At 36.9% G+C, this 18377-nt stretch overlaps 2 protein-coding genes across 3 annotated transcripts in view; both read left to right on the top strand.

Moving 5' to 3' along the window:
* Positions 1-8639: 8639 nt before the first annotated feature.
* il12ba (interleukin 12Ba) lies at positions 8640-13032 on the top strand. The gene is made up of 8 exons (XM_053506306.1): positions 8640-8721; positions 9435-9531; positions 9718-9987; positions 10267-10369; positions 10589-10767; positions 11019-11182; positions 11299-11408; positions 12555-13032. Exons 2-8 carry the CDS (start codon positions 9435-9437, stop codon positions 12643-12645), a joined length of 1014 nt encoding a protein of 337 aa, XP_053362281.1. The 5' UTR covers positions 8640-8721; the 3' UTR covers positions 12646-13032.
* Positions 13033-16192: 3160 nt separating this feature from the next.
* rnf145a (ring finger protein 145a) overlaps positions 16193-18377 on the top strand; it is a 29378-nt gene continuing 27193 nt past the window's right edge. The window contains exons 1-3 of one of the 2 annotated variants that reach the window (XM_053506020.1): positions 16193-16375; positions 16796-16902; positions 16996-17067. The gene's annotated coding sequence lies outside the window, so the exon portion shown is untranslated. The remainder of the gene's footprint in view (positions 16376-16795; positions 16903-16995; positions 17068-18377) is intronic. The other variant, XM_053506019.1, reaches the window with a different exon arrangement.

The following is an 18377-nucleotide window of genomic DNA, read 5'->3' as shown; positions in this document are numbered from 1 at the left end:
CATGTGCCTCATAACATAACACCTGAACAGAACAATACATCTTTGGTCCTATAATATTTAATATTTAAAAAAAATTATCTCAGAAATTCAGATGAGAGTATGGGATATAGTAATAACTGGATGTAGCAAACCCAACAGGTTCCTTCATGTAATGCATGCATCTCATGTAAAGACAAATAATAATAATAATAATAATAATAATAATAATAATAATAATAAAATCACAATTTCTTTCCAAAAATAAAATTTTTGGAAAGGGGGGGTTGAGGGAGGTATGCATAACTGATTTAAACTGAAAATTTAAGAATATAAATAACAAGTTAAAATATATAATAAGTTATCACAATCCGCATATGATTTCCATTAGTTGTTTTTTACATAAAAACAAAAATCAATACAATATAACATAACACCTGTTTTATCAATATTCATTTTCTAACCTTATTTAAAATTGGTAACAGTTTGTTTTCTGATTTTCCTATTTTGTGCTCAAAAAAAAAAAGATAATAAGCACTCACATGTACTTGTTTTTCACATGTATTTATTTATTTATTTATTTACTTAAATCTGATAAATGTGCCATGGCACTAAAGTTTGTACTAGGTTCCTTATGTGTTGTGCTGGATAATATTATTAGTATTAGTAGTATTAGTATTAGCATTAATATTAGTATTGATATTATAAGGTTAACAGGGATGAAGGGGGTAAATGAACATCCATGCGCACCTACAGAAGCATAGCAAATTCCCTTTTCCAAAAATAATAATCTTAAATAAATAAGTTTTTAACAAAAGAGCACATACATATTTACAGCTCCACAAACAAACACAGGCTTATAAAGCATTGGACAAGGTGATTATAAAACCTTTAAGGCTTGAAAGTTTGATTCCACTCCATATTACCAAAGGAAAAAGTGTTTGCAGAAACATTAACAATTACAGCATATAAACAAATATATAATATAGCTTCTTCTTTGCATATTCATCTCCGGGTTAACACCGCTATTTCTTATCCACTGCTACTCGTTGATGAGCTTGCCTTTCCTTTCTTCTTACTTACAGCTTTAAAGAATCATGTAATCTTTGGAAGCCTTTTTAAAAATAATTCCTTATCACAAATCGGTTTCTCTCAAAATACTTTTCTTTTATGAGCAATGCTACAAACTACTGCTTGTTTGATATTTGACCTAGCTAGCCGCAAGCTTCCTCTGTCACTTGCATTTGAATACAACACATGCCAAAACTATTCCTCTACATTCTTGTGCCCACATGGGTCACTTGTAAATTAAAAGAATCAGCAGCCTTAAATACAAATATAAAAAGATACACAGAAAAATTAGCTGAATTACAAAACATACTTGTTTGTTTGTTTTAGCCTAGGCAATTTCAATTTTAATGCCTAAGGATAGACGAGATTGGCACACATGAACACAGTCAATTTGGAAGTACATGTCTTTGGCAGCTCACCCAGCATGTCTTTAAACTGTAGGGGGAAACCAGATTACCCAGAGGAAATCCACAAAGCATGGGGAGAACTTGCAAACTCCAAACATTTAAACCGAGGGTGAGATTCAAGCCTCCAACCCTGGAGTTGCGAGGCAACAATACTAAACACTAAGCCACCGGAAAACTACATGAGGATGTGAAACTCTTAGAGCAAAAAAAAAAAAAAAACAAGCTTGAGTTCAAACCAATTACATCATAATAGTCAATCACTTGATCATTTTCTCCTTCAGGTAGGTCGTCACATCGTTGTCAGAGATCAAAGTACAGTATATATATTTATACATCCTATACATACATCTATCTACAGTATCTATACATCCATACATCTATCTACAGTAGATTGAATTTGTCTTGCCTAAATTCACTTGATTGATATTACAAATATAAACGCAAAAAGGACTAAATATGTAAGGTAACATTAATCTTTTTTTCCAGCTGGGTGTAGCTCATGGAAGCTCAAAGTGAAGTTATATATGTTCCCCATTTTCCTTCCATGCTGTTACTGCTAAATTTATGAAAGCCATGCCCCTTTTAGTCTATATGGCAGATTAACCTTGCTTTTAGGAAGAGCTTCTGTTTAACTGTAGTTCCATGCTTTTGTATTTATAAATACAATGAAAAGATAGTTATCCACCACAACATGTGAAGAAGCATGTAAGCTTATAGGTCATGTCTCTTCATTCTGATTAAAATATTTAATAGAATGTGAGAGTTTATCTTAAAAAAAAAAAAAAAGATCTAAGCACGAAAAAAAAAAAACTTGAAAGTATTTGTTTTTTTTATTGTCCATTTCTCTTTGCAATTGGTGGAACAACTTGTGGAGGTTAATAACAATAATTATTTTAAACTGGGGTCCACAATGATTAATCTCATACATTTCATTGCTTATATATGTGCACTATAGATTTTTATCGGACAGGAATAAGGATATTTACCATGTTCATCTTATTTTTTCAGTAACAGTTGAGATAATACCACAACATATGCTTTAAGGTGCCAGCTGTGACAATACCACAACATATGCTTCAAGGTGACAACTCATTTACAACCATGCCAGCAATGATCAGAAAAATTTGGATAATTTTTTTCACTCTCAAAGGAATTATGTAGCCCTAGGTAAAATTTTACACTTGTTGACCAACCTTTTCCCACTTATTTTATTTACCTTATTTGTCTATTCTGGCTAATTGTTCCTGATTGTTATCACTATGTAGATGTATATAGTGACTTTTCTACATGTACTAAAGAGACATGGTGGTCCACAAAGTTCTATTTTAGGCCCACTGCTATTTTATCTCTATATGCTTCCTCAGGGAATAAATAAAACTTTAACATGGCACTAATTTCCACTGTTATGATGATGACACACAGTTACTGTATATATCTCAGCAAAGCTAGATGAGAGACCCTTTATAAAGTTGAGGTACAGTATGTGCTAGGGATATTAGACACTGGATGCTTATTTACTTCTTTCTTTTCTGACAAGACAGAAGTTCTGATAATAGGGCTACATGCTGCTAGAAGTAAGCATTCTGATCTCACCGCAACTCTGGTGGCCTTTTTCTTTCATCATGTGCAGGCGTCAAAGTTAGGTATAACACCTTACTGTGTAACGCATTACTGTAATCAAATTACTTTCCTGATGACGCAGTAACTTGTTACATTTTAAATGCATGTAATTTTATTACAGTTACCAATGTCAATAACATTACGTTACTAGCGTTACAAAATGTAGTGTTTCAAAAATAATCAAAATGCATTTAAAAATAACGTTTTGTGTGGTAGCATCAGTTAACGAGCAAGCGCTTTAATCAGTTGTCAGAGAGCTTTGTACTTTTACATTTGATGTTGTAACAGGTTCACTATTTTGCATGGGTGGCACTACAGACACATGGACACAAACCGGGGTCTTCTGGGAAAAGGGGTTATTTTAGTAAAAAAAATAGACCGCACTTGCAGAAGAGAGGATGCCTACGTAGGGAGGCTACAGGTTGAGGAGCACGCTGTGACAAAAAAAGTAACTTGAAAGTAACATAATTTTTTATCTGATTACTATTTACATGTAATAATCAGTAATTTAATCAAATTACAATTTTAAAGTAGTAATTAGTCATTTGTAAAGTAACTTCCCCAACACTGGCAGGGGTAAACCTTTGTGTGATTATTGATTCCAGTCCTTCATTTGAAACTCATTAAGATAATATTACTAGAATAGCCTTCTTTCATCTTAGAAATATTAACAAATTAGGCAATATATTGTCACTGCATGATGCAGATAAACTAGTTTATGCATTTGTTACCTTTAGGTTACATTACTGTAATGGCTTACTTTCTGGATGTTGTACTACAGTATGTGCATAAACAATCTCCAGTTAGTCCATATTGCAACAGCCAGAGTGCTTATTAGAACCAAAAGATATGTGTATATCACCCCTATCTTATCCACTCTGCATTGGCTCCCAAAAGGCAATCCATTGTGATTAGATTTGCCTTAGTTAATGGTTCAGATCTAGGGGATTCTAGGGGAAATAAAATTTTATAGTTTAATGGTGAACTGGTATGTTTGGATGCTGTGTCCCTACTCTCATTTGTCGATCATGCTGGTTGATGATGGAGTGACAGGTTGCCTTACTGTCTAGGGAGCCCTCATTTCTGTGTTTCCTTCTGGCTCTTCCTTTTACTATTGCTGTCATAGTTAGTTTTGCAGGAGGCCCTGCTTACACTCTGCACTAAATATTCAGCCACCTTATACATTAAATGACTGTTAGCTCCTTAATGCCCTCTTTCTCTTTCTGTCAAGTTATAAATCTCATTCTTTAATTGCCAGTGATCTCGACCCCCTTATGCCCTCCTTATCTGTCTGACTCATCCTGGTGCAATGCCTCTGGTTAGAGTTCTTGTCACATAGAGGTCTCTGGCTGCTGCTGAGAATGGCTCCATATGGTCTTCTTGGAATGTGGTGACAAGACAGTTTCACTTATGACCATGAAGAGGACTTAAGACTAGACTGATGCAGGCATGTTTTTTGTGATGGATTGTGACTACAAACAGTTTGTACCAAAACAGTGAAAAAGATGAAATGTGGACCTTATATTAACAATCCCTTTCCTTAATTGAACGTTTATTTTTATAGCACACAGGTACTGTATATCACAGACTGATTTGCAGTCATATTGTCCGATCACCCAAACGAGAATGGGTTTCCTGTTGTGTCTGGTGTTGCAGGTTTAGAAAGATTAATAACCTGATGCTTAGTGCGTCGGTCTCTTTAAAGGGTTAAGAATGGGATGACGTAGAGAGGTTGAACTGAAGTGCTGGGGGATGAAAAAGTGTGTGTTGAGGGTTTTTTTTTGGTCTGATTAAAAGAAGTAAAGAAGTTTAAGTACGAGTCGTTCTTACAGATATAACAATTAGGGACGAGGATGGCTGATGATTATCCACCGTTGTCGCTAGCTTCCCCGTCTCCATTCTTACCTCACCCTGGTGAACCTACGGTCCCGTGGGAGCAGTGGAAAATGGCATTTGAAACTAACCTGCTCGCAATGGGTTTTGATTTTGTTCCAACGAGGCGGAAAATGGCCATACTCCTCCACTGTCTTGGCGCCGAAGGACAATGTGTTTTTTCGCACACTTGGAGATGCGGACAATTACGCAACTGCGGTTACACTGTTAGGCCGTCATTTCGGAAAAAAAAACAGAGTCTTCTGCTGAAACGGCTGCAGTTCCGACAGCGCAGTCAGCGTGCCGGTGAGCCAATTGCTCAATATGTCGCTGATTTAAGAGGGCTGGCAAAACCGTGCTGTTCTGGTACGTTATCAAACGAGATGATACGAGATCAACTAATTGAGAAAACACACAATTCACTTGTGAGGGAGCACCTGTTATTGGAAGATGATGATCTCACTTTAGAGAAAGCTGTAATTCTGGCCACTCAAGTTGAGTCTGCTGCGCAGTGTGCTGCTAAATTAAACACTGCACGTGAACTAAGTGTAAGCAGTGGGGGCGTGACCCAAGAATACACAAACATTCACAGAGCAGAGGCAAATTTATTGTCAAACGCAGACATACAGCTTGCACAACCTCAGATGTAGCGGCGGTGTGGAGATTGTGGCTCCACTAGACACTCATCACGTGCCCCTGACTGTCGGGACAAATATGTCGACGCTGTCAGAAGCCCAACCACTTTGCAAAATGGTGTCGATCTGCTCCAGTTCAAGCTCCTCCACAACGAAACTCACGTACGAGCCCCACAACCCCTGCCATTATTCATTCAATAAACTTCCAATTCTCCAACTCCAAAATGTTTTTCTACATGTGTGATAGATATAGCGAATTCCCATATTCCCCTGCTCCTGGTTACAGGGGCTAAAGTATCACTGCTCAATATGGCCACTTATGAACGTTTTTTGGCGCACTTGTCCCTCAGCCGCCCTCTCTGAATCTGTTTGGATATGGAAATTCTGAAATCAATGTTCTCGGACTTATACATGCGCCTGTCCAGTATGGCAACAAGGCTCTGCCTGAAACCCCATTTCACATTACACACCATGGAAACAATATCCTTGGATTGGACCTATTTACGAGGCTGGATTTTTCTCTGTTGGACAATAAGGGGACTCAGATGATGGTCAGTTGCCCTTGGCAGCAAGAGTGGCCAACACTGTTTACTGGCCTTGGGTGCTTAGCTGCATTCACTCACTAACCTCTCTTAGATTCCACGGTTAAATCAGTCATTCATCCGCATTCCGTTAGCGCTGCGTGAAGAAGTCACTACAGAACTTAACAGGCTGTTAGCAGAGGGCATCATCGAACCTCCCCATGGGTGTCTAATTTAACAGTGGCTAAAAAAAACTGGTGGACTGAGAGTTTGCGTAGACCTAAGGTCCGTCAACAAAGCAATAATACCAGATCAATACCCTTTGGTATCAATCGAAGAGCTGACTACACACTTTTATGACTCAACGATTTTTTCTAAACTAGACCTTCGTCAAAGTTACTTCCAGGTTCCTCTCCATCCAGACAGCAAAAGCCAATTTTCAAAAAATCATGTCTACCACACTGGCTGGCGTTCCTGGCACTGCCATCTATCTGGATGACGTTATTGTCCATGCCCCGAATGCAGCGATTCACGAACAGCGCTTAAAGGCCTTTTTTTGCTGCGCTCAGTCGACATAACCTGACACTTAATGCAGAGAAATGTATATTTGCAGTACCAGAGGTTGACTTTATCGATAAATCAATATATATCAAATAAATGGCAAGCAGAATGGGAACAGTACCAAAACAACAAATTATTCAAAATAAACCCAGTGGTAGAAAAAAGAAGTTATCACCCATTCGAATAAAGACACAACCAGGTCTTATATACAAGGTTCCGTATAGGCCATACAAATGTAACCCATGCTTATTTATTAAAGGATGAAGAAGCTCCAAAATGTCAGCGCTGCGGAACTACCCTAACCATAAAACACATACTTTTGGACTGCCCAAGTTTTAATACCATAAGGAAACAATTTGTACCAAAACAGAATTTCAAAAACATATTCTGCAAGACAAAACCAGAAAAACTTTTACAATTTCTATTTAAAGTGCACCTAAAGAACCTAATGTAAAATCTTGTTGTTCTGACCAAGACCATGCTATAATGTGATATATTTTTTAAATCTATTATTATTATATCCTTTTTTACTTTCCCACTACTCTCTAAATCACTTACTTATAACATAATATAAAATTGGTTTGAGTAAACCAGCTTAATATTTAATGTGAATCTTGCGATGAAATAGCCTAAGAAGCTGATATGGCAATAAATCCTAATACAAACAAACAAACAAGCTACTTACCCTTAATATACTAAGCTTAAATTTATGATAGGTTTTGTAAAGTATAACACATGCCAATATTTCAATACCTGCCCACCTCCAGTGTTATGCATAGATACATAACACTGTGGGGAAAATATTAAAATGTAAAAATTAAATTTCTAAAAATTTTATATTTTATATAACTGAAACATTTTTTTTTTAACTGGAAATTGCTGTTTCTACTACGGCCACTGATTATTTTCCCATCCTAAAATGACTTCTTGTGTTTTAAAATGGTATGATTCACCTGGAATTCACCTGGAATAGAGCTTTATGAGCAGTAACTGCTTTAAGCATTAATTATGATGTCAGGCCTTTTTTCAGTTCACTTTTGGCTCCGATTTCATCCTTATAGTTTCTGTAAAATATTGTGGAAATGCCTTTTGACTGTCCCCACATATGGTTTGGCATTATGAAAAGTCTTCTTTTCATTTTGTGAAAAAGTTGTATGTTTATTGCTTCATGTGTTGGATTTCACATAGAGTCTTCTAGTTACAATGTTCTAGTTAGCTTGTGAGGCAAATACAGTTCACTTGGTGGTAGAAAAAGTTAGAGCAGCAGGATAGTGGTTACATTTCATGGTCAATTACTCAAGACTACTTACCAAAAGGAGCAGTAAGTAACAATGTTAAAAGTGTATATTATTTGAATTAAAATTAATAAAGCATGAGAAATGGAACAGAACAATTATTTCTTATTTTACATTTTAAATAAGAAATCCTGATAACTTCTTCTAACTCACATCACTATTCACATTATAATTTCCAATTAGGAAAAACTCACTTACTTTCTATCCTACTTATTCTTGTCATGGTCATTGGAGGCATGAAGGCTATCACAGGAGACTCAGGTCACAAACCAGAATACACCCTGCATAAACTTACTTACTTCATTTAAAATTAAACAACAAATAAAACCCAACACAAGAGATGCTTAAACCCTAACATGCATTACATGGCAGGATTAACTTATCAAATATAGCTCTCATTTTATTTAATTTTGGGATACCCAGCAAATTCACAATCTTTCATCATATTCTTTTCATGAACAGGACCTCTTTCTCAGTGTAAACATATGATAGTGTGAGAGCAGGGGGTGCCCGCAGAAGCATGGGAAGGCTTGCTCTCTGCTGTTGAAGTGGAAGTGAGTCCAGTGATCTTGGCAAAAGCAAGCTTTCTGTTTGAATAACCTTGGAGTCTTATTAGTTCCCCTAAGCTGCCTGGTCTGGACTTTTCCTCTGTGGGGAAATTCTGCATTTCTGCCATATATTCACGTTTAAAGGTTGTATGTCTGTATTTAACAGGAAGGAAATTTAATTTCCTGACTCTGTTCTTTTGGAGCATAGTGAAGAGGTAAGTACAGACATGCTTATTTAAGACCAGTCTCTATCATTAATGTAACACAGGATGGGCAAAAATCCCCTAACAAACAATTGTTTTATATTATTAGACAAATTAATTGTCTCACAAAAGGTGTATTTAAAAAGTTATATAAATTTATGTTGCATCCTGTGTATGTTACGGATTAACCAAAACTGAAAACTATTTTTATTGCACATTTTATTGCAAATATTGAACATTTTATATTATATTATTTACACAATAATGGTTCAGCAAATCATCATTTTTTAATAATATGTATAAAAAAAATCTTTAAAAATAGGAAAATAATTTCAATATGGTTATAAGGGGGATGTTAAATATCATTAAACATTAAAACCACTAAGGCTCTGGCCGTTCAGGACATGACAACGCAGTGCCTCTGGGGAGTGTCTGATGCACTTTTCTTGTGGCCAGCATTGAACCTCAGCAATTTGTGCTGCATTGGCTTTTCTGTGGGATCATAAAGGCTGCCCTTTGGTACCCATGGACAAGGATGAGCCCAGGATCCTTTAACTAGTTTGCTAGTATAGTTGGTGATCAATGTTATTTAGTTAACCTGGTAGTGTTGTTGATGTTATGGCTGATCATTTTATATTGTACATTGTATATCATAAGAGTTAAAATGATGACCATGATTCGGTGTTGTGTCTCAATGTTTATCGGCTCATGTTTTGTTCAAGCAGATGAATTTTCTTGTGATTGGAGTCCTGGTTGTTCTCCAAGATGCTGCAGTAGGATCCATCAAAGTGGTAGAAAGCTATTGGACTCTTAAAGCAAATGGTTTGTACACACCCAAACTAAAATATAAATTAAAAAACAAGATGTTTATATAAATAATAATACCTAATAAGGTTACATATTTAAATCAATGTTCTAATTCGTTACCAAAGTGTTTAAATTTGAATGACTGGAATATGAAATTCACCTTGTATTTCTTTTAACATTCCTCTTTCTCCACTCTACTAGAATTGGTGGTGGATGAAGACATGTCCAAATATGGCAGCAAGGTGCTGGTTCCACTAGTGTGTGGTGAGGCTTTTGAGGGACAGAATATCATATGGAAACGAGAAAACAAAGAGGAGCTCCCACTCCATGGAAACAGAGTTTTTGTGATATTGGAGGAGAGACAGGGAGGCACATACACCTGCTACAACACAGAGGGCAACTACCTGAACCACACTCTGGTATTGGTGCATTGGAGATACAAGAAGATAATTAAAGGCACTCCTCAAAAGGGTACAGTACATAAATCACAGAATCATTAGAATTACTGCACTGTACCAGAGTACTGGAATTACTAAATGGTTTGGTTAATTGAGATGTTAATGCATACGAGTTTGAAAAAATAAATGACTTGTTATTAACAATCATAATGAACTCTACAGTATGTCATTTTGCAGGAGAATTAAAAACAGTTTGTATACTTTTTTAGGCATTGCTAAAAATAAAAAATAAAAAACAGAGGATAAGAACAAGATTAAGTTAACATTGTTTTTTTTTTCCTTTGTTGGCAAGGTTATATCCACTGTTCAACAAACAACTACAGTGGCTTTTTTCAGTGCTTCTGGACCTGGGATGAAACGAGAGCTGGAAAAGTTGAATTTGTTCAAATAACACGGCAAGTTGTTTGTCCACTAATGCCATGCACACTCAGCGCATGTTCTTGCATTCTGGTCACAATTTAGCATTGAGCCTAGTTACACTGTTTTCAATCTAGTTATCTAGATGAGGTGTGCTCAGAGTAGAGGAATGTCTCCAAAATTGGAATAAGGCCTCAATGACAAATATGGGTTCATACAGTTCATGGTGTGTCCCATTCATTTATTTTCCATTTTAGCTCTCACACTGTGGGAAACATTAGCTGCCGTCTGGAACCTAGTGAAAGCAGCATCACATGCCAAGATCATGCATACTGCCCGTATGCTGAGGAGATGGATCACATCAATTTGACCATTTATTTTCGAAGCAATTACATCATTGAAACTTACAATCTGCAGTTTCAAATCTCAGATATAGGTAATAATTCAAAATTTGCCTTGCAAAAAGTGTTCTGTGGTATGTCTATGCACTATGTCAATTGCCCTGTATATACTCTATAACACCAGTGTGTATGCAATACAATAAGCTGTTTTTTTTTTATTACCAGTGCTTGATCACTACAGCAATAACATAACCACTAATCTTTCACAAATCATCTGTTAAAGGTTGTTTTAGATAAGCATTTTGGACATTTTTTGATCATTTTGGTCATAGTGTTTTGTCTTTAGTGAAACCAGACATGGTGCATATTAAAAAGAAGAACAATATTCTGGAGCTTCAGTATCCAGAGAGCTGGAGTACACCCTTCTCCTACTTTCCCCTTAGATTTCAAGTGAAAGAGATTCGCTGTCGGAGGAAAAGAAATTGTGACTGCTCTAAACGCAGATCAAAGGTATGCCCACCTGTTCCCATACCACATCGAGACAACTGAGTATCTATGTTAAGCGTATATTTGGAAAGCTTTATATAATAGGATTCTGTCAGCATTAGATTTCTTTTTCTGCTCAGGTTGGCCTGACACAAAAGCAGCAGTGGCCACTAAAATATGGGGTGACAGTGTGCGTTAGAGCACAGGATGGCCTCACTAACTCCCCTTGGGGAGAATGGAATTGGTACAAGTAAGTATTTGTCAAGCTTTTGGAACCTTTTTGGAATTATTCTTTTCTTACAAAGATAAGATAAGATAAGATAAGTTAATATGCATTGCATTGAGGGTTTTATGTATTTTTTCTCTGCAAACATTTTATTAGATACAGAAAAGTAACACAAGAGAAAATAAAAAAACATGTCCTTTAGTAAAAAGTAACCGCCAATTCTACACCAAACTGAATCATGTGCACCCAAAGCTCACTGAGGACCAAAGGCCAGCCCATCTGGTCTGATCCTACAGAAAAGCCATTGCAGAACAAGTTGTTGAAAAAAGGTTAATTCTGCCCATAATAGAAAGGCACCAGAACATCAAGTGCACCACAGCCTGCCACACAATAGCCCCAGCAGGCAAAGAGCCAATGGTTGACCTGGCCTTCAGACTACTTAGTTCCGACTGATTAAGCTGTTCCCAACTCAATCCGACTGAGCACCCAAATAAGTCCGATCCAAAAAGGCCCCAAACCGTAAGTCACAGCCTGCAAAGGATCTGCTGCTAACGTCATGGTGCCAGGCACCCCCGCAAAGGAGTTCTGCTGAGACAGGCAAGGGAAACTAAATCCTAGATGGTCCTACTGTTAATGGTTTTAATGTATGATAGATGTATAATGTGGTAAAAAAAATATTAATATACTACTGTAAGTGTATTGATTTGGAATAATGGCTATTATGTAAAATTATGCCTTTATTTATTTTTTCATTCATCTTTCGTAACCACTTTATCCTGGTTGGGGCTATAGTAGTTCCAGGCACTGGATATCCCGGCTATCATAAGGCACTATGGATATAAACATCTGCACACCCATACACACCTATGTTTTTAGAATTGTCAGTTTACTTGATAGTATGTTTTTGAGAAATGGGAGGAAACTCACATGGATTGAATATGTGACACTTGCACATAACCTGAACACAGGCTCAAACCAATGATCCTGGAATTATAAGGTGGCAACACTATTCCATGAACTGTCCAGCTGCTCCTGATGTTACATACGTTGTATAAATAAATCACTTTACTTATAATGATCATATTAAGTTATTCATTTGTTATAGATGTGTAGACATCGAGTTTGCTGTGTAAGACTCTAGTCTGATATATGTCTTTTATTGTACTGCAGACCACAAATGACAGCTCAAGATACACAAGGATACTGCCACAGATCAGGCTGTAACATGAAGAAATGGATGGGACATGCTAAAGAACTCTAAGCGCTGGCGAAATGAATATCTATTCATACAGTACATAGTTGACATAGTACCTTGTATTATGTATATATCTATTATATCAGTTATTTAAGGTTATTTTTTATGAAAAAGAAACCAGAAAATCTCATTGTACTGAACATTTGCTAAGCCAATATACAGTATATTTAATTTAGGCCGGTCTCAGAGTATAGCATTTAACTCATAGCTGTGAACTGAAACCAATATGGATATTAAGGAAGTCTTTATGCAGAAGAAATAACAATAAATAAATTAATTAATTAATTAATATATTTATAGGACGCCACAAACTACTATGTATCTTGGCTAATTAGTGGTTTGATCAATGCAATCTTATTGTTGATACTGTGTTTTTTTGAGAATAACTTATGAGTCCACAACATACAGTAACTATGGAATCTCTTTTTAAAACTTTACTCTTAGCATGATATAAAAAATAATGTTTGATGTCACATTTAAAGCTTTTTTGTCCTTATTAATTGTTATTGTTTTTACCTCAAACCATATGAAAGGAATTCTAAATCACAGGAAAGTAAATATCTCGATCTTAACAGCAAAAGCAAAAAAAAATCACAGGTTCCTGTTTACTACAATTTGTCATGTGAGTGGTGCAGGAACTAGGGATGAACTTTATTTTCCCAGGACGCACCACAACCACAACCAGGGTGAAAAAGCGCAGATAACCCAGGTCCAAGTATCAAAGGGACAATGCAATGGTCTGTGATTAACCTTTAAAAAGGATTCAACTACAGCAATTAAATTTTTTTTTTTTTTTACAAAAATGGGCTAAAATTGTGTCAAATCTGATGTGTAAACCTTAAAACTAATTAGTTGTGTAACAAGAATTGTAAACAACACTGTTAAAGATCCCAGCTACACACAACTCGAGCAGTTCTTATTTTTGCTTAAACTAAATAAAAAGATGATTTTAACATGAGCTTCCTTTACTGTTAGGAAGAAAGTAATTACTTTAATTTTAAAGATGGTATTTATGAAAGCTAGTTAAAAAAAATAACTTCATGGCATGCAATAATTCCTTGCATTTATCTATTAATCCAATATCACATGAGCCAGTCTTAGCTAGCTGATGGGCAAAAACGTTATGCACACTAATATTCTGTTATATGGTTTTTACCATTTGATTATGCCATACATTCACCATGGCATTGTTTCAAAATTCTTATGTAGCATCAAAATATTTTTGCCTGCCCAGAGATGAATGATTATTTAGTAAAATCTTGCATCGATGACAGTTGAATTACTTGGTAAAATCTTCTCAATGATCTTCTCCAGTACATCAGGACTTTGCAGTGGACAATTCATGTGTAAAAATAACTCCTTAGGCACAATGCATTATCGTCCTGAAATATGCCCGTGCCATCTGGAGCCACAGTAAAGTTTGTTTTTATAAAACATTTTGTTAGACTTATATTATTCCCACTTAAATTTCCCAAGAAATAACCAAACGTGTATTCCCTTACTCTAGAGTTGAAAAAGAACTAGTGCATTTTTTTTCCCTCCAGTGAAATCTAAACTTTCAGAGAGTTTTCTAAACCAGTGGGCCATATCGTCACTCAGAGTGCCATCTGGTGGTCTGAGGAGTAGTGTGGAAAATGGTTAGATTGATTGATTTATTATAAAGCTAGTTATTTTGTATTTAAATTTGCTTAAGAATTCACATTCATCACAAGCAGTGATGCTGAGCCCAAAGCAAAATGTGTTTAATGTGGTGGAATCCTCTCAAATGAGGTGGTGAAAGCTATTAAAACTCCAGCAACACTTAAATAATGCATTAGTTAAGGTTAAAATATTTTTTAACCAGCAGAAATATACAGTAATTATCACTGCAATAAGCATCAAATCAAATGGCTTTAACAAATTTGCTTATTTAAATAGAAATTATGACATTTTTGGGACAATGAAATTGTAAGGGTAATTTCTCTCTTGTTGTCTTCATCATAGATCTAATATTAACGTGGTAAATCTTCCATGGTGCCCCCTTCCTTGCTCACCTTCTCATTCTCTCTTTACAGAATGTCTCTTACTCAGTCTGGCCTTTGGTCCCTGCATGCATCGGTGAGCCTTGCAAACTCCCCAGCACCCAGTCCGATCGAGCACCCACAGGATGTGCAGGATAAACTATTTAGTCCAATCTACTTAGACCCCAACCTGCAAACAACAGCACAGAAAGGATCCAGTGTCAACAGACTGGAGCCAACCAGGGACCCTATTGAACCAGATTCCAAGGGGCCAGAGCTGCCTCGGTGGCCCATGTTGAATGATAAAGCTATTATTCCATTGGTTTAATAAATTTTTCATGTCATACCCCACAAGTAGGTCAAAGGAGATTTGATTTAGGTCACATTGTCATGATTTTTGTCTGCAGTAAGATGGAAATATAACAGAAACCACTATAGAAAACTTTTAAAATGAACAACTTTTTAAAAACACATGCATATGAAGTTAATGATTTACCATTTAGGGTAATAAAGTGGTATGTTAATTGCATTAAAAATGTCCAATAACATAGCTGTCCAGGGTGTACCCCGCCTCGTGCTCTGTCTCCTGGAATAGGTTCCAGGTCCCTCGCAAGCCTGAATACAGGATAAAGCGGTATAGATGATGAGTGCGAGTGAGTGTTCAAAAACATTAATTTATGTACATATAAACTTTTCTCATAGTTTATGAATAATGCATATTATGAATTGAGTTACAATGGTTTGTCATTTTGAAAACATGGGGTCCCTGGGGTAAAAAAAAAAAAGTTTGGGAAAGATTGGGTTTATACATTATTAACGTGCACACATACACCTTAATAAGAGAAAACAATAAGAGACCAGATAAGATGTTGTCCAAAGCTGAAAAATGGACTCATCTAAGAAGGAGGCCTTACACCAGTTCTATAAGGTCCGATTTCAATGGTCTTTTGCAAACATTAGCCTGGCTCTCCTTTGCTTTTAATTAATGAAAGGCTGTTTCTTGCTTTGCAGGATGTGAGCCCCACATCTAGAAGTCTGTTTCGAATCATACTCGCTGGTGGCATGGTGGCCCTTCCAGGGTCCGGGTTCAATTCAATTCTTTATGTTTGGAGTTTGCATGTTCTTCCTATGCTTGGTGGGTTTCATGAAGATTAGGTGTTCCCAAATTGCCCGTAGTGTGTAAATGTGCATGTACATGCTGACAAGAGGTCACACCAGGGATGTAAAATGGAAATAAATACGTATGTCCAATGTAGGTCTAACTGGCCTCCCCTAGTTGGACTACAGATGTTCCTAGATGGATCTATCTATGAGCCGAAATCAGCCTTTTTACGATTAAAAGACAAGACTTAAATTCTTAAACTCTTAAATCAAAAGAGATTTAACCTTTATCAATTATTACTTACACTGGCGAACGCTATCGTCACATTTTTTTCCATTAGTTTTCCCTTTCTAAGCTAATCTCACTCTCTCTCTCTGCTTTACTTCCTTCCTTCCCTGCTGTAATCTTCTTGGCGGTAATGCGCATGCTCAGTAGTGCTCCCTACGCCTCTGCTCTTACCTCTAATGGCTGCAGGATGAAGCGAGCAGAGGCGAGCTCTTCGTGTCTCTTCTCGTTATGGATGTCGATTTCCTGAGTCCGCTACGCGCTGTCTTGTCTTTCAAGCATGGCTGACATTCGACCGGAGAAACGTCGCGAATGCTAGACTAGCGGACTCTCGGTGGTTTTTGGTTCCGTAAGTCTACTGTTTATGTTTATTATTATTATTTTTTTGAAGAACGCTTGGTTCAGCAGGAACTAGCATTGCTCCCATGTTTGCCTTTTGTTATACGACTGGGTTACTAGAGTTCATGTGAGCATCTCCATAGAAGACGCATTACGACGTTATCAGACTAGTCTGAACGTTATTAGACTATTATAATTCGTTTTTGCTTGTGCTAAATATGACTTGTGGCGTACTGATAATAGTGTAGCATCACTCACATTTAGGTCTAAATGATGAACGTCACTGCAAAGAGCACACTCATTTCTGTTTCTTTGCGTTGAGCATGAAATGCATTGAATCCATGGCACCCAGATTTAATTCATTTATTTATATTGTTTTGCAAACAATGTCCAACATGCACAGGATGTTTAATTTGCAATACCGCAACAGGCGTACTCTGCTTCAGATTCCCATCGGTCGCACTTCTTGAATTTTTAATGAGAGCGAGGTTACTGGAGTTCATTGGCATTTTCTGACTCTGGAGCTCGAGGCAGCAGGTAAAGAGCAATAATACTCCCTAATAATCTTAAATAATTGTAAAACTTTACAAAGTGGAATTAACACTAGCTGTGTTGATTTATCGTTTCCAGTTATCACGTGATCCTGGTAGGATACACACATACTGATCATCCATAACATTGCGACTATCCACCTAATCTTGAGTAAGTCCCTCCTTTTCCACCATAACAGTAATGACTTGTGTGTTCTGACACCTTTCTATTGCAACTTTGCTATTGTCCCTTTTCCCAATTTGAGCTATAGTAGCTCTTCCATTAGATTGGACTACACGGGCCAGCCTTCACTCCCCATGTGCATCATTTAGTCTAGGCCACCCATGACCCTGTTGTCAGTTACTGGTTTTCCTTCTTTGGATCACTTTTTGTATGTCCTGACCACTGCAGCTCGGGAAAATCCCACAAGAGCTGCAGTTTTGTAGTTGCTCTGACCAAATTGTCTAGCCATTACAGTCTGGCCCTTCTCACAGTAGCTACATTTTCAACAGCTATTTACAGTGGTGAGTGCAACTGGGCGGGACATACTAGGCAGTAATTGAACCTTTTCTCCTGAAGTTGATCTATTGGAAGCAGAAAAAATTGGCAAGCATAAGGATTTGAGTAAAACTGCAGCTCTCGTGGGATGTTATCCAAGTGAGGAAAACTGGTCTCAGGACAAATTTTCACCACTAGCACCATGCAGCTTATTAAAATTTTTGGGAGCACCAGCCAAAAAATAATAATAATAAAGGTACACCACTTAAATCATACGCCATGCAAAACACATTTGTACAGTATATTTCCTCCTTAACATATTACTAATTAATTTAATTGTTAGCATGTGATTTATTTTAGGGCTGCACAATCTGATAATAAATTAATTAATTACAGCACAACAACCATAGCAAAGAAAGTAAACAAGGAACTCTTATATGTCCCTCATTCATCTCCATTTTGAGCATATCCCTCTGAGGGCCACTAGGGCTAGGCACCTATAAATGTCAACACTTGTAATTGTGTTGACATTCTACACAATTCTTTTACCCTCACTTTCTAATTCTTTTACCCTCACTTTCCCACATGTTTACTGCATTTTCCTAGATAGTTTCCTCAATTATTTTTGTAAGGGACCCTCCGATATCAAATTTACTTTTGTGGTACGAATGCCCATTGGAAGGCACAAGAAGGATGGCCAAGACAGAATATTTTAGTTTTGATTTGTTAAGATGCCATTATTCATGGCTTGTGCCGTGTGGTCACAGCAGTATGATTGTTTATCACCCCTCCCCAAGACAATGGTAGGCTTTGTCTGTGCAGTTTTATGAGGTGAACATGTTCATGGACTGATACTTCTCCCTGGCCAGATTGGTGTCACAGCTGTTTCGGAAAGCAGTTAACTCTCTTGTTAACTCAATAGAGAAGTGGTCTAGCAGGAAATCCATCTCCTTAGCACCATTGTCTATTAAATGGTCAACTGG

This window comes from Clarias gariepinus, chromosome 10 (assembly GCF_024256425.1).
Source record: "Clarias gariepinus isolate MV-2021 ecotype Netherlands chromosome 10, CGAR_prim_01v2, whole genome shotgun sequence".
In the NCBI taxonomy this organism is placed as follows: Eukaryota; Metazoa; Chordata; class Actinopteri; order Siluriformes; family Clariidae; genus Clarias; species Clarias gariepinus.
This window is presented reverse-complemented; position numbering and strand designations above follow the sequence as displayed.